Below are 27651 nucleotides of genomic sequence, written 5' to 3' on the forward strand. Positions count from 1 at the left end.
AAGTTTTCTTTAAGTTAAGTTATAGTACTTAGCCAAATATACTTATACTTTTCTGTATACTTGCCAAGTACAGTTAAGTATAATTTTGTTAAGTACATCTCTGACAAGTACATAACAAGTAAACTGAAAGTATACTCTCTTATTTTAAGTTTAAAAGAAGTATACTAATAGCACACTTGAATGAAATATTTTTTTTGTAAGGGGGGCCAGACAATGACTTCTGTGTTGTGCACACGCACTGGTAAATTAGGTCAAAATAGGCTGAAGGCTTGTTCACAAAGCAAAACCAGACAGATTTGATCTACAATAAAATATTATTTGTAAGGATAAACCTCATGCAGTGGGGGTCAACATGCTGGTAAATCAGTGGGCTATAGACCCAGGGGGCCATGTGAACAAAGATTGCTTCCCTTCATCATGAGAAATTGATAAGCATGCAACATTTAAATTAATTCAACAGTTTTGTCCATGTTCTTTCTGGACCTCTGCTTAAAAGTTGAAACATTCAAAGTCTGCTAAAATGCTAATTTGTGGAAATATGGCTAGAAACGTTCACATCTAAGAGGGATATATTTGATTCATTTTTCAAATAGTTTTGGTTTTCACATGAGAGCTTATGATGATTTCCCATGCATATTTGAGTCCGTTTTGATGTTAATGATGATGCATCAATATGTTTCCAGTAGTTATAATGGAGTTTAATTTCAGTATTAACCTCAATATTGTCATCTTCTAAATCAAACCACAGTAAATGTCTCTCCAACTCAAAGAGGAAACAATGGCTTCCTCCTACAACCAATAGAGATATTCAGGGAGAAATCCACTGGAGAAAAGCAGAAAGCTTTTTCAACACCCACATGCAGTTGCAGAAAATAGATCAAAATGCATTGCAGACACAAGACCTGTTTTAGTTCTCACTTTTTTCGAGACTGAAACTCACGTAGCTTTCACACTGTTGTCCTTACTATCACTACCACTCTCCACCTACATGTAAGACGCACAACTGAAGGCAACATATTTAAAGCCTGTTGTGTTACAAGGGAGTTGTAGGAAATCGTTAGTGCTGCAGAAGTGCACATATAGACGGCAGTGAGTTCACACCAAACATTAACATATGAGCACTGTATCAGCTTCTTTCTTTCTCAGCCAGAGTCTGTTCTTCTTTTGGGGAATAAACCGTGGTATGTTGGATAAGATTTGTACGGAGGAGACTGTCCTCCCGAGAAGAAAGAGAGCAACAGTTGTTTCAGCAAGCGCCCCAAAATCACATCAAGTTTGTGTTCAAGTGAGAAAGCCCTCTGGAGACTGTAGTCAGGAGCAATGGAGGAAGTCAGGTGACGTTGTTATAGAAGGACAAAGTCAGAGTACGGAGGAGGTCGGGGTGGATCGATGGGTCGACAAAACATCAGACTTTAAGGACGATATTTTCACTCGTTCTACTGAGAGTCAACTTGATTTTTTATTCATCTTCTTTTTCCTCTTATACAGTCTTGCTACACATTAATGGAGGCTAATCACCAGGACATTACTCTGTCATCTTAATAAATATCCTTATACAATTACAACTGAACTGACAAAAACACCAACTGCTGCACACGTTCACTTAAATCCCATCTTTGGCTGGTACTTTGGTGGCATCATTAGTAGGTCTGTCATCTGGCCAACCAGGTATGTGGGACTTTTCCAGTCTGGATCTGGCGCCATGGAGGAGGGCAGGTCCAGCTCCTGTGAAGCTCTTCAAATTGTAAATACTGTACGTGGGCGTGATTGAGAATCATGGGGGTTGAGTCAAAGGCTCAACCTAATCTTCAATTAAAAGGACTTTGGAGTGAATTCAAATACAATTTGACCCAGCAGCTCAACACTAACAGGCAGTCTAAGACACTGAAATGTGTTTACAGAGAATTTTAGATTGTAGAAACAATTGTAAAATGTGTATTTTACATCTGGTGACCTACGTCAGTTAAGCATAATGTACAGCAGTTTGTATGATGACGAAAACTGATGATGGTCTATTAATCTAGAGACCTCTTGATGCTTCTTCTTATTTTTGGCTTCCTTGCTGACTTGTTAAACCAATTCATGAAACAAATGTAATTCATTGAAATTGTCACTTTCTGCACAGAGCATCGTCAACTTTCTCTCTACGGTTGAGTAAAGAATTATCTGTCACTGTACAATACTGCAGGTTTGCATTGAAACATATACAAAATATACAAAAGTGAGAAAACCTGACACAAAATGTCATTAATGAGCTACAGTCTGAGCGAACATACCTACAGGTGTGTGTGAGAGAGTGAGAGAGAAAGAGGGAGGGAGGGAGGGAGATAAAATTATCCACCTAAAGCCAATCCTCCTCAAGCTGATCAGAAGGCTGAATGGACTAACCAGCTTGGGGACTTCAAACCTGCAGGCAGGTAAGAAAACTTTTTGTTTCTTTGTCACAAAATTATTTATTATTTCCTTAAAAGCAAACCTCTGTGATTTTAAATCTTTTATAAAGAACTGTAAATCCTAATTGTTTGAACTACTCGATCAAGTATTGCTGGAACTCGAAGCTGAACTCCTCTGCTAGTTTGACTGAATGAGATGTTAATATTTGTTCACATCATCTGCACTTTTCAGAGACACCTGTGTATCTTTTTCAATATTGTAAATATGAAGAGTGATTAATTTAGTTATGTAATGAGGACCATCAGCTGGAAACGTATGTGTTATATGTACATACTGCACATGTAGCACAGCACTACAGCAGCTAATACATGTATATATCTGAACTTGCTCTGAAATTTAAAAAAAAAACTTAAAATCTGTGAATTTACTGACTGAACCTTTGGCCTTTGAAATATTTTATATAGTTTTGTAGCATGGCGTAAAAATGACAGACAACAGAGGCACCCAATGTGACATGTGAAAAGGCTGAAATGCGTTCTCATGACACCCAGAATGTCCTTGTGATGTTGTGGTATTTATACGCCTTCCCATGACATCAGGTTGGATATGAAGTTGTTGATTTATGTTGAAAGACTTGAACTGAAGTCTTGAAATAACAGGCAACTTGCACATGCGTTCATTGTCATTTACCCGTTGACACAAGTTAATACTTTTTGGGCAGCATCAGTAAAATGCGGAATATGAGTTTGATTATTTTTTAGTTTTTTTAGTGTTTGTTTTTGTCTTGTCGTGCTGATATTTTCTGGCTAAATCGACCCCTCATCCCCCACATCCCTGTCCCCATCTCTGCATGGGTTGCTGCATGTGTAACACCTTCAGCCTCGTTATATATAATATAATATAATACATATATATATTCAGTGCCGTTTTGATGAGCTTTACTTCACTAAGATGTTGAGGTGTTTGACACTCGGTCTTTAGCCTTCATGAAATGGCTTTACAGTATGTGTTTGAACTGCTGGAGTTCACAAGTATAAAAACATCCTGTAAAATCATATTTAAATTGTATGATGAAAGACACTGAGATAGACAGTACTGTAGCAGCTTGGTAATCATTCCATTAGCATACGTTTTGCTCTGCATGTCGCATTTGTCTGTTTAGCAAAGGACCTGTTGTGTTCACATCAGCAATATGTGTCAAAGAGACATGCAACAGAGCGGAGTCTTTGGTTGTTGTGGCCTTGGCATCCTCTCCGGTTCCCTTCCTGTGTATCCTGCTGAGCCTTTGGCCCAGTCGATGCCTTGCTGATGGGCTGGAGGCCACGTGCAGCACTGAGACCTTGGTTTGACTCCTCTTTATTAGTCGTAGCGAGGCCAGAGACGGCTTACAGGACATCCATCAACCCTCAGATCAGAAATCCACCTCTTGACAAGCGTGACGCCGGCTCTCACTAAATCACTGACAGCTGAGCATGAAGATAAATGATGGTATTATTTTAAAGATTGAAAAGGACGTAAATCCTTGGATGATAGGAAGTTATAGACAACCTTATATTGGAAAATGAATAACTAAAGTTCATCATTCAGTTAGGAGATCCAGTCTGTAAGTTCTACACGTGGCCGAACTTTGAACTTTGCCATCAATCATCAAAGTGATGCAGATGAGCACTTTCTAACCATGTTACCACTGTATGTTTTAATGTCTGTTGTAGTCCTCACATTAGGCAGCTTTTACAGGTTAGAACTGTTATTTGTGGTTCACTCTTTTTCAACAAGAGTGCTTTACAGACAAAACAAAATCAAAATCAAATAGCACAGAGTAGGTGTCAACTTCACATGGAGTGCCTGTTAAACTAAAGTACTTCACAGAATGATATAATAGACAGAACATCACAATTGGTCCCTCGTTGTTGTCCAGAATCTAAAAAGAAAACAGAAAATCTGTGTCTCTGTTACGGAGCTGTTGATGCTTTTGACTTTAAACACTTTTGTGATTGAAGTCTCTGTTACAATAGACAGTCCAGGCCTTTTGTTGACAAAGCCGAGCGCCCTGCATTAAGCTGTCACATTAGTTGGTCGGTGTTTTCACTCTCATTTGAGCCACAGAGCTTTCCATGGCATCACAAGTATTCCCAGTCAGCCTGGCGAGGGCGACCCCACTGCAGGGAGGTCTCTGATGAAGCTGTGTAAACTCAGGCAGTGTTTTAACCTCAGGGTGAAGGCAGGGCGCTGACCTCTGACTCGGCAGGAGTTAGTTCACCCAAGCATCTTTACCCTCTTAACGTTGTTGTGGGAAACATAAATCCTAACCGTCATGATTGCTTGACTACAAAAAACATGGCAAATGCAACGCAGTGCTTCCAGGAAAGTTGGACTGACAGTGCACTGTTTCTTTGAGTAGCAGGTATTTTATTACCTTGTTGGTGGGTCGATTTGTGTTCTGTGCATAGACTGTATTGAGTGCTGCAGGAATGAGTCCTAAAACCTAGAAATGAGTTAGCATTTTAGCACTTACGGTTCCCTCGTCTCGAAGTCAATGGTTTTTTTTAATGGGTTTTTAGTTAGATGCCTGAAATAAGGTCTGTGGTTTTAACGTTTTTTTCTACGATATAAAATATGTCAATAAATACCCCACTCCTGAATTTTGAAGCCTTTATGTGTCTTAAACAAGGCGGTTGCTAACAAGTGGCTAAATGAGACTACTAAATGTCATCACATCGACTCGTCCTCCTTTACAGCCTCGTTGTGTATACTTGCGCTCATGTGACCGTGGTGTTGTTCATTTATAGCCTAATGTTAGCTTTTTACATCTGCTGATTGCATTCACACTTCAAAAATCATAAAAGTCGTGTTCATTTGTAGAGATTATCTTGCTGAACAAAATGTATAAATCTAATAAACGTTTGTTTACCACAGAGCTTATTTTCTGCAATAATCCAAAACCCAACGGAAAAATCCAATTGGCTTCTTGTCAGGGGAACTAGGGCGATGCTAACTTCCTGGTTCGGCCACAAAAATCATCCTTGCACAACTCTATAGAATATGGACGTAGTCTCCAAAAAATTAGGAAATTAGCTACAGAGACCAAAACAATTTTTTGTACCAGGCTGTAAACATGTTGATTTCTGCTGTAAATTTGGGAATTTCAACATGGAGTCTTATAGGAATTTACTCGTTTTTGAAGCCTTAAGTGGCCATTTGAAGAACTGCAGGTTTTGGCTTAATTTTTCATCACCGGAGGTTCCTGCATGGTTCTGTGTACATATAAAGATGCCAAAATGCTGCTTTGATGAAAACATTACTTGGCCATAAGTAAAATTGCGGGTGTAAAAATGTTCTTATCTTATTTTATACAGCATCTCTACATTGCTATTGGCCTTCTAATACAACTTATTGATGATAGTTTAAACTCGATGAAGCAGAATCCATATCGTGAACGTGATTTATTGGACATTCTTTTGTTTATCACATTAAAAGGTTTGGTAATGGTAATGTTGGAGGTCTGGGTTACAGTTAGAGTCAGGTTACTCTGTGCTGGTTACCTTCAGGATCATAGATGGATGGCCTTTACTAGAGCTCCTATACCAAAAAAGAGAGGAGAAATTTGAGCATTTGCTCTCACAGTTAGACAATGAGTTGCTTTCAGAGACACAATCTGTGAGGGTAATGGATGCAGTTTAAGTGAAGTGAAGGACTACACTTTGTGAAAAATTACAAAAGATTAAATTACTGACATCGGAAATGTACTAAAATTAAAAAAAAAAGCACAAAGGTTGCAGTGAAACCACTCAGCACATGTGGCACTTAGCGGCTCCACAGTAGAAGGCTGTTGACCCAGACGGCTCTAAACTGTAATTACATGTAGCTGTGTGGATGTGAGGCGGGATCGGGTTCAAAAAGGGAATCAGTAGCTCGTCTTTGGCCCTTTTCAGCTGATTTTAATTGAGCTGGTTCCTGTTTTGCAGTGACAGGAAGATATATATCTTTATTTTATATCCACAGTGTTGATAGTGTTGAGTGGCATAGTTGCACACAGTTTTGTTTTTGTATATGAGAAGCTGTTGTTGTCATCCTTGATAGCGTTTATTAGTCTGTCAGCTAACAGATAACAGAGATATGTTACAGTAGGTTTGCAGGGTCGAGAGGTCAATTTAACTCCAATTTAGACTGATAGAGTGATATCTGTAGGAACAAGAACACGATTCAAATATTTAGAATTGTATTTGCTAAGGTGCCAAAATTCTGTGAAAGAAACAAATTGTAGAAATAGTAGTAGTTACATGTATCTGGTACAATAGCCACGTTAAACCAAGGGTTGTTTGTGGTATTTCTACCAATGTAAAAATCTTACAAGGTATATTTGTCTAATTACTAGTCAAAATATCTCATAACACTTAATATAAGACATAATCACCGAACAAGTAACATTTCAGTAAGATAGGGACTCGTTTTAGAAAATACAGCTTGAATATCTTATGTAAAAAATATACTATTTTTGAACATTAAAGGCTTATTATGACATGAACTTCCTAATACTAATGGTGTTTTCCCAGCTAATTTCACAATCTCTTTTTATCCTGAAAGGCCTAAATGTTCAATCTTATTTCAAGAAATCTTAGGAATGATGGATATTTCTTTTAGCTTTTGCCATGTTGCATAAATGTAAAGGACACCCATGTAAAACAGGAACTTTGACACCAAGTCATGAATCATCACACTAAATTGGTGCATATGGACTTTTTAAATGAGGTCATATTTCATTCACCCCTCCTAACGTTGATTGACTGCATGGGCTCAGTGGTAATTACCTATGACAAGAGACAGGTGGAGAACATTTTCCATAGATGGGTCATTTATTTCCCATATGGACGAATGCCTGAATAATAACAGGCCATATCCAATGTCCATTAAGATGTCAAATTAACACAGCAAGAAGGATGACAGTGTGGCTGTAGCAGAGAAGAATAAGGCATTATAATAGTTTGCAGATGAAGTTTATCTGATTCTGTCTAATTGTTTCTCTAAATGTGTTCAAAGCCTGTTAGCTCTGACCAGCCCGGTCACATGAAAAGGTGTGAATGACACGATAATATACAAGGCAAAAGCATGCAATAAGAATGCTGTTCTTGCTTTTGGCATGTCATTCGTATGTCATGTAGTCTGTACTGACTGCAATGCATCCACGTAAATATGCTACGATCAGAGCTAGTGAGAAAGAGAGGTGGATGGGCTATCCTCTGGTGGACAGGAGGGTCTATACTGGGTTGCTCTGACAGATGATGTCACAACACGTCCTGCAACCATCAGTCCTCAGAGTGCCACTTGATTGTTGTGGCGTGGCGTGGCGTGGCGTGGCGTGGCGTGGCGTGGCGTGGCGTGGCGTGGCATGCAGTCCCGTTCATACAGACATGACGCACCTCCACACCGAGTTTACCATCCAGCCGCAGCACCTGAACAGGGAGCAGAGTTGACTCATGTGGTGTGTTGCGTGAGGCAGGGAGGCGAGCTCAGGGCATGCACAGGAAGAGGAGGAGGAGGAGGACGAAGAAGAGCGCCTTTAAGCTGCGAGGAGGGAGAGGCCATGCGGTGGGATGTGATCCACACAAGGGGCTGGGATTGGCTTGAGAGGATGATTATGCACATGTCCGGACACTGTACATACATGTTTAAATCGCACAGTGGCAAGCAGAGATTAGTGGAGGTTTTTTTTTTACAAACCATAAAGTTTATTGACATTTTAGAAACTTTTTTATTGTTCTCACTGAAAGATCGAACATTGAACACTGGAAAATATTCATTGTAGTAATAATTTGAACAGGAAATTTAAACATAATGCAATATTAAGGAAAAACCTCAAACTTCCCATGAAAATATGCTGTTCATGTTGGCTGTTGACTGCCTCATAATGATGACCGGCTGCTTGTCATGCACATGTTCTTCTTCTGCAGTGACACGTGTGTCAACAATGGCTTGGACTTTGTTGGGTGGGGGGGCAAGTTGCTTTGGCAGAACCAGGACCCTGCAGCCAATCCCCTCGTTAAATAGCATTAAATCCAACCAATCCTATTAGTCCTGTCACCCTTGAGAGGAAGAGGTGAGGTGCGGGAGACGTGTTCCTGCAGTCCACTCAGCCTCCGCTGGGGAAACAGGAGCACATCGAACCGATGTGCTGCACCTTCAAGGGCCCACTGGGAGACTTCTAGTCACCATACTTCTGGCCGCTGATTACAGTGACAATTACACAAAAAAAAGAAAATAATGCTTTGAGAGAAAGAAACATTTACTTTTTACTTTTTTATATTGTCATCCAAAAAGACAATTAAATAAATCAATCAAAATAAATATAACAAACAAAAAGTGTAAAAACGACCGAAAATGTCTGATAGGCTATTGTTCTCATATATGAACAAATGATATTAACATTATATATATATATATTAAAATGTAGGCTGTTTATTAGCTATCTTTGTCTATCAACAGAGCATATATTTTGCCACAGACACAAAAATGAACTATATGATACAGCAGTGCCATGGTCATATTTTAGTACTGTATAATATGATTTGATTTCTAAAAATTACTTTAGTAACCATATATGTTGTATTTAACATATACACATTATACAAAACATACGGTCCATTCTGTACATGATGTATATGAGTTATGGATATAGAGCTGATTTAAATCATAAATAACCATTTCAGTTGGATAGAAATGCAGCATAAAGGAAAAGATGTACAGCTACTGAACCACACATTTATACGGACCTACTGCCTTCCTTCCTTTTGTCTATAGCAACACTCAGCCCTTGGTGATGCTCTTACGACTCATGTGTGATGCCTCGTGCCTCAGCGGAGTATCATGTCCTCTAAATCTCCACTAATATTGTCTTTAAGTATCAGACAGCGGAGCTCACTGTCAGATTAAGGCCTTCATCTACTGGCTGCAGGCCCACCTCTGAATGCGTCATTAAACTGCAGTCTGTGAACCCTCTAAAAAAAAAAAAGTGAATTGTTTGATAGCAAATGGTTAAGAAATCAAAACTGAAACAAAATCTCAAACAGAAGGCAACAAAATATTATACCTAAAAGAGAAAAGGTATCTTCTTCTAAATGTTCCAATATGAGAGTTGAGTCTTGTCGTCACGGTGAGGTTGTCCGGGACCAGCGGAAGCTCCAGGAAGTCACTGGTCAGCCTAAGAAATAGTCCGGCTCCAGCACACAACTTGTTGTTTTTACACTTCTCTTTTTGTACAGATTAAACTGAAAAAGTATACCATTTTGACAATTTAAATTTTGAGGTGCTTGTAGGTGGACTTCAGTACAAACCAAGGCTAGCTGTTTCTCCTTGTTTCCAGTCTTTATGCTAAGCTAAGCTAACAGGTTGCTGGCTGCAGCTTCATATTTAACGTCCAGATATGCAAGTCTTATCAATCTTTTTAATCTAACTCTTGGCAAGAAAGCAAATTTCTCAAAATGTCAAACTATTGCCTACAAAGTGTGCACATACAACCAATGCTATCATTTTCCTCAGGAGGACAGTGTCACAGAGAGGGCAGTGCCTGAGACTCAGCAGTTTGTACTTAATGGGTGCTGTGGGTGTTTGAACTGGTGGAGATAAGGAGCTTAGAGTGAACAGTGTCCTGTGTGTTCTTCATCTTGGCTTTGCATCTTTCCCTCTGGCTGACCCAACAAGCATGTGGAAGACTCGTCTTATGCTGTGACACAGATGGAAGTTTTTTTGACTTTTTAGCTGGAAACATTTAAATAGATCCGCTCTGCTCACTTTCACTAGATAGAAATGTTGTCTACCTTAGCTATATATTCTAAAATCTGTTCCCTTCACAAATGTATAAAATGGTCACACCCGAACAAAAAAAATTTGATTTCCTTGATCAATAACAAGCAACCAATAGAAAAATTAAAATGGAGTTTTTGTGTGTACCGTTGCCACTGACATGTTTATATCAGTGGAAAGTTCAGAAGTGAGGTTAATTCATATATTTGAGTCAAGGGTGAATTATGTTTATACAGTTAACTGTTTTATTTACATGTTTAAATCATTTCATCAATGACCTTAAAACAATAATCTGCTGAATCCTCCCCTGTGGTTTTCCTCACATTTACCTCAGTCGAAGTCCTCCTAGCTTCTGATTGGTTAGTTCAGTCACATGGGAGTTAGGAACAAGGAAGTGTTGTTGCTGCTGCTGCTGTTGTTGTTGTTGTTGTTGTTGTTGTTGTTGTTAATGTTGTTGTTGTTGCTGCTGCTGCTGCTGTTTTTGTTGTTGTTGTTAATGTTGTTGTTGTTGCTGTTGTTGTTGTTGTTGTTGTTGTTGTTGTTGTTGTTAATGTTGTTGTTGCTGCTGCTGCTGCTGTTTTTGTTGTTGTTGTTGTTGTTGTTAATGTTGTTGTTGTTGTTGTTGTTGTTGTTGTTAATGTTGTTGTTGTTGTTGTTGTTGTTGTTGTTAATGTTGTTGTTGTTGTTGTTGTTGTTGCTGCTGCTGCTGCTGCTGTTGTTGTTGTTGTTGTTGTTGTTGCTGCTGCTGTTGTTGTTGCTGCTGCTTCTGCTGTTGTTGTTGTTGTTGTTGTTGTCACTGTCACTGTTGTTGTTGTCGTTGTCGTTGTCGTTGTCGTTGTCGTTGTTGTGAAGCTGACAAAGAGTGAAGAACAGTGAAGTGCTGCTTAAGAAAGTTATCCGTCTCCATCCAGCTGTTTCTTCTTAACAAGAATGATCCAACCCCCCCATAACAAACCCTCATGTTCCATCAGTTTGTGATGTATATAGTCAGGAAACCTTCATCAGTTTGTGATGTATATAGTCAGGAAACCTTCATCCGTTTGTGATGTATATAGTCAGGAAACCTTCATCAGTTTGTGATGTATATAGTCAGGAATCCTTCATCAGTTTGTGATGTATATAGTCAGGAATCCTTCATCAATTAGGCGGAATGATATGATTGTGTTGGGTACTGATATTTTTGACTGTACGTGTTTAGAGCTGGTGAGGAATACTACTTCCCAGCAAGAATTTGACACATATTCTGTTATTATAAGGGAAATATTCATACGGCCCTGGTGTGAGTGACTGGACTCCACAGTCCCACCCATGTTTCAAATGAAAACCAGCTTTAATTATGTGAATTGCAGGGCTGGGGTTTTGGGAGCAGATTAATTGGCTGTAATCTCATTACACTGCGGCCTGCTGCAACATTGATGAGTCCCCACTGGCCTCCCCCTTAGTGCTGTTCACCTGCCTGCTGGTATCACTGAACTTACACTGTAGTCTGCTGGCTCAGTGAATTTACACTGTAGTCTACTGGATCACTGAATTTACACTGTAGTCTACTGGATCACTGAATTTACACTGTAGTCTGCTGGCTCAGTGAATTTACACTGTAGTCTGCTGGATCAGTGAATTTACACTGTAGTCTGCTGGATCAGTGAATTTACACTGTAGTCTGCTGGCTCAGTGAATTTACACTGTAGTCCTGCTGGATTCAGTGAACTTACACTGTAGTCTACTGGCTCAGTGAACTTACACTGTAGTCTGCTGGATCAGTGAATTTACACTGTAGTCTGCTGGCTCAGCAAACTTACACTGTAGTCTGCTGGCTCAGTGAACTTACACTGTAGTCTGCTGGCTCAGTGAATTTACACTGTAGTCTGCTGGCTCAGTGAATTTACACTGTAGTCTGCTGGCTCAGTGAATTTACACTGTAGTCTACTGGCTCAGTGAACTTATACTGTAGACTGCTGGCTCAGTGAACTTACACTGTAGTCTGCTGGCTCAGTGAACTTACACTGTAGTCTGCTGGATCAGTGAACTTACACTGTAGTCTGCTGGATCAGTGAATTTACACTGTAGTCTGCTGGCTCAGTGAATTTACACTGTAGTCTGCTGGCTCAGTGAACTTACACTGTAGACTGCTGGCTCAGTGAACTTACACTGTAGACTGCTGGCTCAGTGAACTTACACTGTAGACTGCTGGCTCAGTGAACTTACACTGTAGTCTGCTGGCTCAGTGAACTTACACTGTAGTGTGCTGGCTCAGTGAACTTACACTGTAGTGTGCTGGCTCACTGAATTTACACTGTAGTCTGCTGGATCAGTGAACTTACACTGTAGTGTGCTGGCTCAGTGAATTTACACTGTAGTCTGCTGGCTCAGTGAATTTACACTGTAGACTGCTGGCTCAGTGAACTTACACTGTAGTCTGCTGGATCAGTGAACTTACACTGTAGTGTGCTGGCTCAGTGAACTTACACTGTAGTGTGCTGGCTCAGTGCCACAGGAAATGCTGACTGACTGAAGGAGTGATTTAATAATTGAAGATGAATTGTTTATGATGCAGATCACCTTTCACTACATATTCTCTTCCTGTTAGCTATCTAAACATAATATATCCAGCTATAAAACTACTACATCTATTTAATCAGATTTCTCTTCAGTCAGTCGTGACCCAGATTCCCTTCCTTTAAATCTCATTCTGCCAATTCAAGCTTCACTCATTTAATGAACGATAGCCACATCATTACAATGATTTATTGAACGTTATCTCTAGTTTTTGTTTTGTTGTTCTAATTGGTTGCAATGTAAATTATTCATGCTTTAAACTGGAAATTATCAATAACATTAATATACTCATTATTTTGGAACAAACTCGATCAAAGTTCCATTTATTATCCATTATATCTCCATTTGTCTTGATTTAGTTTTCATGTTTGTAATGTTTTTTGCTGTCCTACAGGTAAGAGCACTCCGGGACCTGATGGGTGGTTAGAAGCCGAAGTTAAAGGGATTACTTTCGGCTGTCGAACACAGGAGGCTCTTGGAGCCAAGAAGGATCACCTGACTGGCAGCGGCCCAACAGCTCTCCCCAGAGACAGCAGGACCTATCAAGATACATCAGCCCAGATCTCACAGCTTGTTAGCTTACCATGGAGCCAAGAAATCTTGGGTGATAGTGCATGGTTGTCTTAAAGGCAAACAGCTAAAGAGTTTAGCCTTTTGGAATACTACCTTTGAGTTTGTGCTGCTTGTCCTCTAAAAGGAATTTATGCTACATCTGCGATTTTACTGTTGACATGCGTTGCCCCACCACCTTTCAATCCATCGCATATGACCTCCATTCATGGTGTTCATCACAACGGAGCTAAGGCCTGGGAGGACTGTCATTTGTCGAGGAATAACTTGGACTCGGGCCAAATATGGCCAGAGAGGTCAGTCCTCTGAGCCTCATGCCTCTGTCTGCAAGACACCAGCAATGGGATGGAGTCTCTCTGGGGTTTATCCTCCCTTTCTTCACCCTACGTTCTCTCATTTTCTATTACTTCCTGTCATGTGCAGCAGCAGCAACAGGAAGTTTGCCTGGCATAGAATATGACTATGGCATTAGCCCCAAATTTGTTTGCACCCCAATCCCCCCAGAAGCAGACCCCAGCTGCTATTCCCCACCCAGTGTGCCCCATGGACCGACCAGTAACGGCCACACTAATGGTCACAATGGCAGCAGCCGGAGAGGCGTGATGTCTGATGAGGCCAAAGCCACCATCTTGCACTTGCGCGAGAGCCTCGTGAGGCAAAAGGAGACCATCCTGGACCAACGAGAGACCATCAGGGAGCTGACCGCCAAGCTCACCTTGTGCGAGGGCTTCGGTGGTCACCATGGCCCTGACCACCATGACAACCATCACGACACCCACGACAATCATCACGACGGCCACCACGATGACCACCACGGGCATCACGGTGGCCACCACACGCCATCGTCGTCACACCACGGGCCTTCGCCGTATCACAGCAGCGATCACCACTACTCCCACGGCAGCCACAGGTCGGACCCCCACCACCGGAAGGGCTCGTCATATGGAAAACACAGCTCCTTCTCCCCTGAACAGACGGGCAAAACACTGCAGACCCTGAAGGAGAGGCTGGAGAACTTGCAGGTGAGTGAAAGATTCTGCAATGCACGCTCAGAGAAGAGGTATTTTTTTTGCAACCAGGGGGTGACTCCTCTGGTTGCTAAAAGAAGTCTGGTTGTATAGAAGTCTATGAGAAAATTAGCCTTCTACTCACTTGATTTATTACCTCAGTAAACATTGTAAACATGAGTTTATGGTCTCAACCACTAGTTTCAAGTTTTCTTCAATACAGCATGATGTTCATTTAGTAAATGATGGTCCCGTTTAGAGTCACATAGACCATAAAGCAGGGGATGCTTTAGGGCGGGGCTACCTTGTGATTGACATGTCACTACCACGGCGTTGTCCGGTCTGGGAGTTGTCCGTGTTTTTGTCTCTGTGTTTTGTATTCATGAAAGATAATTTTAACATTTTGGTCATCTAAAAATATTTTATTCAGCATTCGGTTGTACTCATCGCCATCCTCTCGTGTCACTTCTGGTTGGAAAAGACCAAGATGACGACGGACAAAAACCTAAATGGCCGAATTCAAGGCATCATAACGGCAGTCCACACTGATCCAAACTGACTCCTATGAAGCTCGCAAGGCACAGTGCTGTCTCCTATCTAAATATATTCATATGGCTGTAATTAAAGTTTGGATGTTTCAGGTGAAAAGGGTCAATATTCTTTAAGAGACTTACTCCTCCTGAACTGTACAAACATTTTGAGATGCTTAGTAATGTGTCTGCAAGGAGAGGCTGAACAGTCTGCATGGAGGCGGAAGCCTGTCAAGAGTTTGACTTAATTGGGGTCATATCTTGCGTCATTAAGGGTCAAAAACTCAGCCACCGAGTCAGCTGCCAGTTCTGTCCGCTTCCAAAATACTGTAAGAAGGATGTGTTTCATCAGACATGGTAACCCACAGGTTACTGTTTGTGTTCACTGCATTAAAAGGGAATTTTTGATTGATAATTTTTGATTTTTCATATTTGGAATAAACACAAGCATTTTAAATAAGATTCAAAAAGTTGAAGGAGATACGTCTCACAAACAGATCAACCAACCAGTCATTGTCTGACAGGCCACCTTTAAAAGCTAATATCACAGCTGTCCGTCTGTTGTCTCTGAGCCATTGGATGCTAATGTCCTCTCAGAGCTGTTCCGGCTGAAAGCAGGAAGCTGCTCTAAATTGGTTAGCCCTCACCCCTGACCTTAAACTACCCCTGTGTCCAACCATCACATGTTGGAGTGAGACGAGTGAAGCTTAGAGGAGGAAGACGGAAGGTATTAACCTCTCTGAGAAATTGTTATCTGTACATTAATTTACTGTTTATTCATCCGGGTTAATCGCATTGAGATTAAGGATCTGTTTCCTCTAGGGAAACCACGCCAAGACTTTGTGTCGTTTTACAGTGTCACAAGCCATAAAGGTTGGGAACCACTGATCCAGACGTCTAAAAAACGTTTTAACTCAAATTGAATTCAGTGTGTGCCCAATAAAGCACTGAATTGGTGTTCACTGGGAACTTTTGACTGTATATAAGAAGTGGACGTAGTCACAGTGACGTCACCCGTTGGTTTGTGGACTGCAGTATTGAAGCCTCAAGTTCGTCATTTTTGCCGTCACCATCTTGGTTTTTTGCAACCAGAAGTGACACGAGAGGGTGGAGCTAAGTACAACCCAACGCTGGATAAGACATTTTTAGGTGCACAAAATGTTACAATTAACTTTCATGAACTGAAAACACACAGTGAAAGGGTTAAAGTTGTAAGACGAAAACCCAGACAACTCTCACCACAACGCCGTGGTAGCGACCTGTCAATCACAAGGTAGCCCCGCCCTAAAGCATTCCCTGCTTTATGGTCTATTTGACTCTAAATGGGACCATCATTTACTAAATGAACATCATGCTGTATTGAAGAAGACTTGAAACTAGCGATTGAGGCCATAAACTCATGTTTACAATGTTTACTGAGGGAATAAATCAAGAGAGAAGTAGGCTCATTTTCTCATAGACTTCTATACAATCAGAGGAGTCGCCCCCTGCTGGCTGGTAGAGAGAATGCAGGTTTAAGGCTCTCAGCATTGGCTTCACTTCTCAGACCCAGAGGTTGCCCACTGGTCAGAATGTTAGTCTTTGTGTAGACATCACACAGTATGTGTTACATTCTCTAAATTGTGTTTCAGCACCTAGAACAAGCCATACATGTGGTTCTGCTGTCTCACTTGTGTTACAACATTTAATGATGCTGGTGTAACATTGCGAGACTTAAACCCTGCTGCCTGCTGGCCTGTGAAAGCCTTGTTATTAGTGCAGGTGGTCTCAGGCCGCATTCAGGGAAAGTGTTGCCAGAAATCCCCTTCAATCTCCCTCGAAAGGTGTGAGACGAAACAGAAGTGGAGACAGGATTTACCTTCCCTCACTCTGTCCTCTAACAGGATGTCTACACCACCAGCCTCTGGCCACGCGCCGAAGGGCGCTAGCCAGCCTCACCTTCAATTAGCTTCATCCTCCCTGACGAGGCTATTAATCGTGGAGTGCACTGGCAAGGAACAAAGCCGGATTTGCTGGTGTGGAAGACAAGGATGAGCAAGGGAGAGGAGGGAGGGGCGGAAACTATTCCCCTGCAACTTTAAATGTCATTCCATAATTCTTCTTTATTCACACTGAATATCACTGAATTTACTGCAAAGAACTTCTGACTCTTTAGTGATTTCTATATTTAGTAATTTTCTCCAAGTTCTTGTTAAATTTGTCATTTCTTGAAATGCAAAAGTTAATTCTTGACCTTGTAAAGAAGTACAAAACAGTCCCATCTCATGGTCCACTTACTAGCTTTTTCTCTGTTACACATCTTCATCAGCTTATCGGGTTTGCTCAGTTGTCTTGTCACTTTTAGGACTTCCTGTCCATGGTGGCGAACGAGGGGTAAACTATCAGTTGAACTTGAGTTGGAATTACTTTGTCAAATTAACAGTTTTTTTGTCGAAACCAAGCAATTTATGTATGTGTACAGTCTACTACTACTACTCAGTGCTTTTCTCTGAAACATTCATTCATTTTTCATGAAATTTTTTTGTAACTTCTCACCATTATAAATGAGGACCTCTACTCAAAGATCTTTGGAGGATTTGATTATAATGACGATGGTAAAGATGGTGAACGTATTCCTGTCGTCTGCTCCTTGAAATAAACACCAAAGTCTGAGGGGGTTAGGGCAGAAGAAAGATAGTAGCACTTGGTGATTAAAAAAAATGAAATTGAAATGTGTTACCTGAATCCTCCAGTGAGTTGGTGCCTCTTTGCTGACCGATGTGTTTGTTGTTCTGCAGGCCAGGAACTCGTCCAGCTCCTACTCCAGCTCCCTGAGGGAACTCCTCCAGCGGAAGATCACCGCCCTGGAGGAGCAGCTTCACAGCTACTACCGAGATCACCATGACGATCACCATGACGATCACCATGACGACCACCACGACGACCATCATGATGACCACCACGACGACCACCAAGGCAACGGCCACCGTGACGACCACCACAATGACAACCGTGGTACCGGTCACCGTGACGACCACCACGATGACCACCGTGGTACCGGTCACCGTGACGACCACCACGATGACCACCGTGGTACCGGTCACCGTGACGACCACCACGACAGCCATTATAACAACCACCACAGTAGCCACAGGAACAACCATCGCAGCGGTCACTATAATCGGCATCAGGACCACCGCTACGACCGGCACCACAGCCGGCACCGTGGTCACCATGGCAACCACCAAAGCACCCACCATGATGACCATCACGATGACCACCATGATGACCACCACGATGACCATCATGATGACCACCACGATGACCACCACGGCGACGATCACCACGATGATCACCACGACTATCACCACGGACCTGGACATCACGATGACTATCACGATGATCACCATGATAATCACCACGGCGTTGACGACCACCATGACAGCCGCCACGGCAACGATCAAAACCCACAGCGGCTGCCTTTCAGCAGCAAAGAGACGAATCCGCGGGGCGCGGGGCACAGCAAGCTGGAAACAGTGCTCGGCCAACTGCACCATGGCAACACTGACCACGGTACACACACACACACATACACACACACAGTTTTAGCCTCTCAATCATTGTAATCATTTTTCTTTTTACATTTTAAAGAGCTGCAGTGATTATAAGCCAACATTTAACTCACAGAAAAGGACACAGTTTGCTGTGTTTGGACCTTTAGGGTGTTTCTCTGCTCCAATGTAAACCCACCAAGACATTATACGGTCAGAGCAAGTGACGTAGTATTAATAGAGAGAGAGTCTGCTTAGGGTGGGGGGAGAGGTGGTGGATAGGTCAAACAAACACATGACTTTCAACTAGGAGACTGCTGTTGATGGCCTGTGTGAAACTAAAATTATACGATCTGGAATAGTTAAGGTAAGCATTGATCTGGACTAGTTAAGGTTAGGCATTGATCTTGAATAGTTAAGGTTAGGTATTGATCTTGAATAGTTAAGGTTAGGCATTGATCTTGAATAGTTAAGGTCAGGCATTGATCTGGAATAGTTAAGGTTAGGCATTGATCTGGAATAGTTAAGGTTAAGCATTGATCTTGAATAGTTAAGGTTAGGCATTGATCTTGACTAATTAAGGTTAAGCATTGATCTTGAATAGTTAAGGTTAGGCATTGATCTTGAATAGTTAAGGTTAAGCATTGATCTTGAATAGTTAAGGTTAGGCATTGATCTTGAATAGTTAAGGTAAGGCATTGATCTGGAATAGTTAAGGTTAATCATTGATCTTGAATAGTTAAGGTTAGACATTGATCTTGAATAGGCATTGATCTTGAATAGTTAAGGTAAAGCATTGATCTGGAATAGTTAAGGTTAGGCATTGATCTGGAATAGTTAAGTTTAAGCATTGATCTTGAATAGTTAAGGTTAGACATTGATCTTGAATAGGCATTGATCTTGAATAGTTAAGGTAAGGCATTGATCTGGAATAGTTAAGGTTAGACATTGATCTTGAATAGTTAAGGTAAGGCATTGATCTGGAATAGTTAAGGTTAAGCATTGATCTTGAATAGTTATGGTTAGACATTGATCTTGAATAGGCATTGATCTTGAATAGTTAAGGTAAGGCATTGATCTGGAATAGTTAAGGTAAGCATTGATCTGGAATAGTTAAGGTTAGACATTGATCTTGAATAGGCATTGATCTTGAATAGTTAAGGTAAAGCATTGATCTGGAATAGTTAAGGTAAGCATTGATCTGGAATAGTTAAGGTAAGCATTGATCTGGAATAGTTAAGGTTAGACATTGATCTGGAATAGTTAAGGTTAAGCATTGATCTTGAATAGTTAAGGTTAAGCATTGATCTTGAATAGTTAAGGTTAGACATTGATCTTGAATAGTTAAGGTAAGGCATTGATCTGGAATAGTTAAGGTTGGGCATTGATCTGGAATAGTTAAGGTTAAGCATGGATCTTGAATAGTTAAGGTTAGGCATTGATCTTGAATAGTTAAGGTTAAGCATTGATCTTGAATAGTTAAGGTAAGGCATTGATCTGGAATAGTTAAGGTTGGGCATTGATCTGGAATAGTTAAGGTTAAGCATTGATCTTGAATAGTTAAGGTTAGGCATTGATCTTGAATAGTTAAGGTAAGGCACTGATCTGGAATAGTTAAGGTTAAGCATTGATCTTGAATAGTTAAGGTTAGGCCATGATCTTGAATAGTTAAGGTTAGACATTGATCTTGAATAGGCATTGATCTTGAAAAGTTAAGGTAAGGCATTGATCTTGAATAGTTAAGGTTAGACATTGATCTTGAATAGGCATTGATCTTTAATAGTTAAGGTTAGGCATTGATCTTGAATAGTTAAGGTTAGACATTGATCTTGAATAGGCATTGATCTTGAATAGTTAAGGTTAGACATTGATCTTGAATAGGCATTGATCTTGAATAGTTAAGGTTAAGCATTGATCTTGAATAGTTAAGATAAGAATTGATCTTGAATAGTTAAGGTTAGACATTGATCTTGAATAGTTAAGGTTAAGCATTGACCTGGAATAGTTAAGGTTAGACATTGATCTTGAATAGTTAAGGTTAAGCATTGACCTGGAATAGTTTAGGTTAGACATTGATCTTGAATAGTTAAGGTTAGACATTGATCTGGAATAGGCATTGATCTTGAATAGTTAAGGTTAGACATTGATCTTGAATAGTTAAGGTTAAGCATTGATCTGGAATAGTTAAGGTTAGGCATTGATCTTGAATAGTTAAGGTTAGACATTGATCTTGAATAGTTAAGGTTAAGCATTGACCTGGAATAGTTTAGGTTAGACATTGATCTTGATTAGTTAAGGTTAGACATTGATCTGGAATAGGCATTGATCTGGAATAGTTAAGGTTAGACATTGATCTTGAATAGTTAAGGTTAAGCATTGATCTGGAATAGTTAAGGTTAGGCATTGATCTTGAATAGTTAAGGTTGGGCATTGATCTGGAATAGTAAAGGTTAGACATTGATCTTGAATAGTTAAGGTTAGACATTGATCTTGAATAGTTAAGGTTAGGCATTGATCTTGAATAGTTAAGGTTAGGCATTGATCTGCAATAGTTAAGGTTAGGCATTGATCTTGAATAGTTAAGGTTAGACATTGATCTTGAATAGGCATTGATCTTGAATAGTTAAGGTTAGGCATTGATCTTGAATAGTTAAGGTTAGACATTGATCTTGAATAGGCATTGATCTTGAATAGTTAAGGTAAGGCATTGATCTGGAATAGTTAGGTTAGGCATTGATCTGGAATAGTTAAGGTAAGGCATTGATCTTGAATAGTTAAGATAAGAATTGATCTTGAATAGTTAAGGTTAGACATAGATCTTGAATAGTTACGGTTATGCATTGACCTGGAATAGTTTAGGTTAGACATTGATCTTGAATAGTTACGGTTAGACATTGATCTGGAATAGGCATTGATCTTGAATAGTTAAGGTTAGACATTGATCTTGAATAGTTAAGGTTAAGCATTGATCTGGAATAGTTAGGTTAGGCATTGATCTGGAATAGTTAAGGTAAGGCATTGATCTTGAATAGTTAAGATAAGAATTGATCTTGAATAGTTAAGGTTAGACATAGATCTTGAATAGTTACGGTTATGCATTGACCTGGAATAGTTTAGGTTAGACATTGATCTTGAATAGTTACGGTTAGACATTGATCTGGAATAGGCATTGATCTTGAATAGTTAAGGTTAGACATTGATCTTGAATAGTTAAGGTTAAGCATTGATCTGGAATAGTTATGGTTAGGCATTGATCTTGAATAGTTAAGGTTAGACATTGATCTTGAATAGTTAAGGTTAAGCATTGATCTGGAATAGTAAAGGTTAGGTATTGATCTTGAATAGTTATGGTTAGACATTGATCTTGAATAGTTACGGTTATGCATTGACCTGGAATAGTTTAGGTTAGACATTGATCTTGAATAGTTACGGTTAGACATTGATCTGGAATAGGCATTGATCTTGAATAGTTAAGGTTAGACATTGATCTTGAATAGTTAAGGTTACGCATTGATCTGGAATAGTTAAGGTTAGGCATTGATCTGGAATAGTTAAGGTTAGACATTGATCTTGAATAGTTAAGGTTAAGCATTGACCTGGAATAGTTTAGGTTAGACATTGATCTTGAATAGTTACGGTTAGACATTGATCTGGAATAGGCATTGATCTTGAATAGTTAAGGTTAGACATTGATCTTGAATGGTTAAGGTTAAGCATTGATCTGGAATAGTTAAGGTTAGGCATTGATCTTGAATAGTTAAGGTTAGGCATTGATCTTGCAATAGTTAAGGTTAGGCATTGATCTTGAATAGTTAAGGTTAGGCATTGATCTTGAATAGTTAAGGTTAGGCATTGATCCTGAATAGTTAAGGTTAAGCATTGATCTGCAATCGTTAAGGTTAGGCATTGATCTTGAATAGTTAAGGTTAGACATTGATCTTGAATAGTTAAGGTTAGGCATTGATCTTGAATAGTTAAGGTTAGGCATTGACCTTGAATAGTTAAGGTTAGGCATTGATCTTGAATAGTTAAGGTTAGGCATTGATCTTGAATAGATAAGGTTAAGCATTGATCTGCAATAGTTAAGGTTAGGCATTGATCTTGAATAGTTAAGGTTAGGCATTGATCTTGAATAGTTAAGGTTAGGCATTGATCTGCAATAGTTAAGGTTAGGCATTGACCTTGAGTAGTTAAGGTTAGGATAGGTCGTCGAGCAACGAGTCCAACCCTAACCTTTGTGAAACACAAATGGGCCAATTCAGAATGTTAATGTTGAATGAGTCATGTCTGAAAAGGTATATTTCCTTACCAATGAATGACCTGAGTCTCAATCCTGCTCTCGCTGTCTCACCAGGAAACCACAAGAAGCTAAAGAGTCCCAGCGCTTTCCTGCTCGACTTCCCCATGAAGACCAACTACATGTACGCCAGGATGAAGCGCTCGGTGGTCAGTGAGATCTTCGCCCTGACCATCTGCCTGTGGCTGAAGGCAGGTTCAGGTCCTGGCCTCGGTACTCCCTTCTCCTACGCCGTACCCGGACAAGCCAATGAGCTGGTGCTCATCGAATGGGGCAGCAACCCCATGGAGCTGCTAATCAACGACAAGGTAAAAGAAATGCAATAAAATAAGTATTATACAGAGTCGAGGGCGATATTTGGACATTAAACTCCAACTCCTACTGTATATTGAAGGATTAAAGACTAAGAACTGTATGAAGATCTTTTAGAGGGATTTTTAAGTCAAGCTGCTTTAGGTGACTAGTGCTGTGGGTAACACTACAGTTCTCACACATCCATGCAACAGAGAATTACTAATCATGCATTATAATCACAGCTCAGAGTCACCAGAGGTCAGAGAAGGAGGAGACAGTGACCTCAGACCCGTTTCATGCTCTCAGTCCCTGGTTAGTCAGACGGACTTTTCAGTTGGCAGTGGCATGATCAGACTAAAGGGAAATTAAAAAGAGGCACCTTTTGTGTGTGGAAGGGCAAAACACAACCACCATGTATTTTGACGTCCGTACAACACAGCAGATGTTACAACACATCTTATCCCAACTCGTCACATACTGGCGCTTTGTCAGGACCCCTTGCCGTCACTTTCTAACAAACTATGACGCTCCACTGTGGTTGCAGTAAACACATGGTTAACATTGTGAATTTAAAGAAAAACACTTTCGTGGGTTTAGGCAACAAAACTACTTAGTTAGGTGTATGAAAAAACCTCATGGTTTGTCTTAAAATTACTACATTGGTAAAGTAAACCATGTTGTTGGACACAAACATCGGTCTACTGGATGAAATCTCTGTGTTTGTTCGATCTCCTAATCCTCCTGCACGTCCTTGCTTACGATTACGTGGGTTATATACAATGTACAGTGCATTACTTTCCGTAGATATAAGTACGAACAGTGAATGAGAACAGCCTGAGTAAAGTCATTTCTACTGCAAACCTTCTGCCCACCATGAATTGCAGCTAATTATCACAGTTAATAAAATGATGTAAATGCTGCGACTGCACAGGATAGTCTCATATTCAGTAATGAGACATGTTGAAATAGAAGTTGTCTGAATGTAACTCAGATCTATAAGATCTATAATGCATCGTCACTCTATGGCTGCATCCAAAATTCCACACTAACATGCTATTTATTCCGCGAAAAACAGTAGAGATTTTTTGTAGGTTATGTACGAAACCTTAATATGAGTACGCAAATTGCTTCTGGTGAAATATTACTGTATGCAAACACTGGAAACTATGCCAGCATAAATATCCCACAATGCAATGCGATAGTAACGACAATCTTCATTACAGACGTTGACGGACAGCTCGTCATTGTTTGGTCATATAAGGTTGGCCCAGGTTACCATGGTTACACATCTCCAACCAGCTAGGAAGATGCATGCTACTTTTATAGCAATATAGTAGTATTTTGAAGGATAGTACACATATTGAGTATGGAGTGCATAGTAAGTGATTTTGGATGCAGCATATATCTTTAATTCTAAATAAATGAAGTGATATAAACACAGCAATTGGGGGCAATACAAATGAAAGAATGAAATGGCCAGATCACGTACAATGCATTAGTCTAGTGTTGAGAACTCCTGACTTAGAGCATGTTGTGGAATTCATTTCATTCAGTTTGAAAGAAACTTGTACACAGATTGTTGACATGCAAATTATTCAATTATTCTATTAGCCTTCTAATCTTTCTTTCTCTGAATAGCTCCTTGCCCCAGTACTGTGAGCACGGAGCTCAACAAACAAATCAGCAAAGCAATTAATCTGATCTTCTTAATAGATTGGCCTAATTGTCTGTAGGAGTGACATTACCGGGAGGGATAAACTGCCATGTTTGCTTTCTTCTCGTCAAACTGATCATTGACACAGAATACAGATTAGTCTGTAATGTATTTTAAGAGTTTATGAGGATGAACTGAGTGGAGATGCTCATATTGTACTAGTGATAAGAACATTCCTCGTCCTCACCTTTAATGATATGTCTGTCTCTGTCCACCTGTGTGTTTAGGCAGTGACATTGCCGATCACCATGACAGATGGGAAGTGGCATCATGTGTGCATGACGTGGACGACACGTGACGGTACCTGGGAGGCCTACCAGGACGGGGTGAAGAAAGGATCAGGGCAAAACCTGTCGGCCTGGCATCCCATCAAACCAGGAGGGACCTTCATCCTGGGCCAGGAGCAGGTACATATACAGTGGTGTTGGATGTAAAAATCATTGCCACAGTGTCAGCTAGCTATTATCTTTGTTTTATGACCTTCAAAAGCTCGCAGTTAGATCTTCAGTCAGTAAGTTCAGATTTAGTCCATCTAACATTTTCAATCTTCACTGGTCTTCACAGGACACGATGGGTGGCCGCTTCGACGTCACCCAGTCCTTCATGGGAGAGTTGTCTGATCTCCAGTTCTGGTCCAGAGTCCTGACGTCCAACGAGATCCACAGCCAGGCGACCTGCGGAGGCCACCTCATTGGTGACGTCATGTCCTGGTCCGAGGAATCAGTGGAGCTCCACGGAGGACTCACCGAGGTCCCCTTTGACCCCTGCCACTAAGGACTGACACTGGTCCCCAGCACCCAGAGCCGTAGCATCATAACCCCGCACATTTTCAAATACATGCTCCCATCAGAAATAGTTGGAGAGGGAAAATGTTGTCATGGATCAAAGATGGGGAATGATTTATTTCTTTGCTTGCTCTGGTTTTCAAGCTCAGCCATGGGCAAAAGGCAGAGCAGGAGGAGTTATTTAGCTTTTTCTATACATTTTTTGCCATTCCTGTCCAATCTTTTCTGCCTTTTCCACCTACACCCTCACTCCGTCGCTCTGATGCTCTCAACAGGACTTTGTGGGCTCCAAAGAGCGCAGGGTTTCTGATTTACCGGCTGTGTGTTCATGACTACGGCTGCTCTGAGGGATCCAGCACACATAATAGGATTTCATTCCATCAGAACAGGTCCAAAGGTTGCTTGTTGCCATCAGCTCACCTGCACACTAGCTTGTTTAGTTTGGTAAGTGAGAAACATAGACTTTACAGGAGGTGAAAGAGTGGCTGAAAGGCACAGGATACAAATAAAGCCACACTGGGACCTGATGATTCATACATGACAATCAAATATCTGCTCATTGTTTTGTGGAGACAAAGAAACAATGCTGTTGCATTGCAGGGCTTTTTTATAATGTAGGTCAAATGTGGCATAACCTACTGGTGTTGACTTTGCACGTTGAGACTGTTTTGTACTAGTATTTCATATTGAAAACTACTGTTTTTTGTAGAAAGAAAACAGAATTTGCTATTGTGGCATTCAGAAAAAAATGTAATCAATGTGTTATGTGTTCTTTCTAAAATTGCATTTTGTCCATGCAGGACTGAGAATGATGTTTTAAATTTAAAAAAAATTATCTCTCTCTGTCTGTAAGTGGATCTGTTTCTCTGTTCAAAAGTCAGCCGTTACATAAGCCCAATGTCAGACATGACACATTACAGCCACGGGCCACCTGACTGCACCAACACGCTGTAATGCTGCGGTAATGCTGATGGTGGCTTACAGCAGGATTTACCTGCGGACATCTGATCTGATCCTGCCTATTTCTGACCAGCTCAAACCACATGGCAGAGTGTCACACACACACACACACACACACACGTACACACACACACACACACACACACACACACACACACACACACACACACACACTCAGAGAAGATAAAGAGGTGAAAGTTAATCTCTGTTTGTAGCTGCACCGTCACGTTTTTATAACAAAAGAGGTTTTTGTACATGTAAATGATATCAGATAGTCTGTTTTTAATTATTAAACACATTTATTATGTACATTGTAAATAAGTAAATAAGTAAATAGCACTTTCTCAACCCAATGTTAACCCTGTGGTTGTTTTTTTGGGAGTAACCTGTTTATTATTTGTTCATTATAACCCTATCCTCCCCTCTGAGTTAAACTCAGAGAGGATGAGCTCTCTTTATCGATCGTAAAAAATGGGGGGTATCTGTTGTTGCCATGGTGATAGAATCTCTCAGCATCAGGACCACATCGTCGCGCTACAGCTGTAAATATCTGCAAAATGTTTCTTCGACTGTAATGCCAAGACGAGCAGCACTTTAAAACCACGCTCCTGTTTTCCTCTCATGATAGTGGGCCAAATGCACGTGACATGTATGTTTCATATGTTTCTTCTGTTGTCTTTGTTCTGTAGACTTCAGTTTATAAACCTCCTCCTTCTACCCAACTGTGTAGTTTGTAAGCTGAATGTCAAATGTAAAAATAAGATATACAACTACAAGACATATACAACACTTGCTTATTCTCGCCTTTGGTGTACACTTTAATGTCTGTTGGGTTTTTTTTGTTCTGTTTATTCTTGTGTCTTTGGCTGTAAATATTCAAAGTATTACAGTGTGTTCAGTCAACAGTCCCTCCCTCATGTGTAAGCCAAAACTATAAACTGAATTGTAAAACTTGAAAGAGAAAGAAAATGCACGCTGTCAAATATTTGTAAAGATGTCAGGATTTTGAATAAAACTATTTAAAATATTTTATGAATTCAAACTGGACTACAAACTCATTTCTTTGAACATCTTTAACTGTACAATATATAGCGTGCACATGTTGTATCGTCTTATCACTGATGCATTTCAAATGGCAATTCTGATTCGTGATTAAGGGTATCATCATGAAACTTACCAAGTTGATTACTGACATTAACACAATTATTTTTTTATTT

The 27651-nt window shown here is 40.4% G+C and overlaps 1 protein-coding gene across 1 annotated transcript; it reads left to right on the forward strand.

The window, feature by feature from the left end:
- Positions 1 to 2343: 2343 nt before the first annotated feature.
- si:dkey-14o18.2 (neuronal pentraxin-1) lies at positions 2344 to 27403 on the forward strand. Its single transcript, XM_037794091.1, has 6 exons — positions 2344 to 2417; positions 13142 to 14339; positions 17632 to 18406; positions 22739 to 22989; positions 24917 to 25096; positions 25254 to 27403. The coding sequence occupies exons 2-6, from the start codon at positions 13602 to 13604 to the stop codon at positions 25461 to 25463; spliced, it is 2154 nt and encodes a 717-aa protein (XP_037650019.1). The 5' UTR covers positions 2344 to 2417; positions 13142 to 13601; the 3' UTR covers positions 25464 to 27403.
- The last annotated feature ends 248 nt before the right edge of the window (positions 27404 to 27651 follow it).

The sequence above is a fragment of the Sebastes umbrosus genome, chromosome 15 (genome assembly GCF_015220745.1).
Source record: "Sebastes umbrosus isolate fSebUmb1 chromosome 15, fSebUmb1.pri, whole genome shotgun sequence".
NCBI lineage: Eukaryota > Metazoa > Chordata > Actinopteri > Perciformes > Sebastidae > Sebastes > Sebastes umbrosus.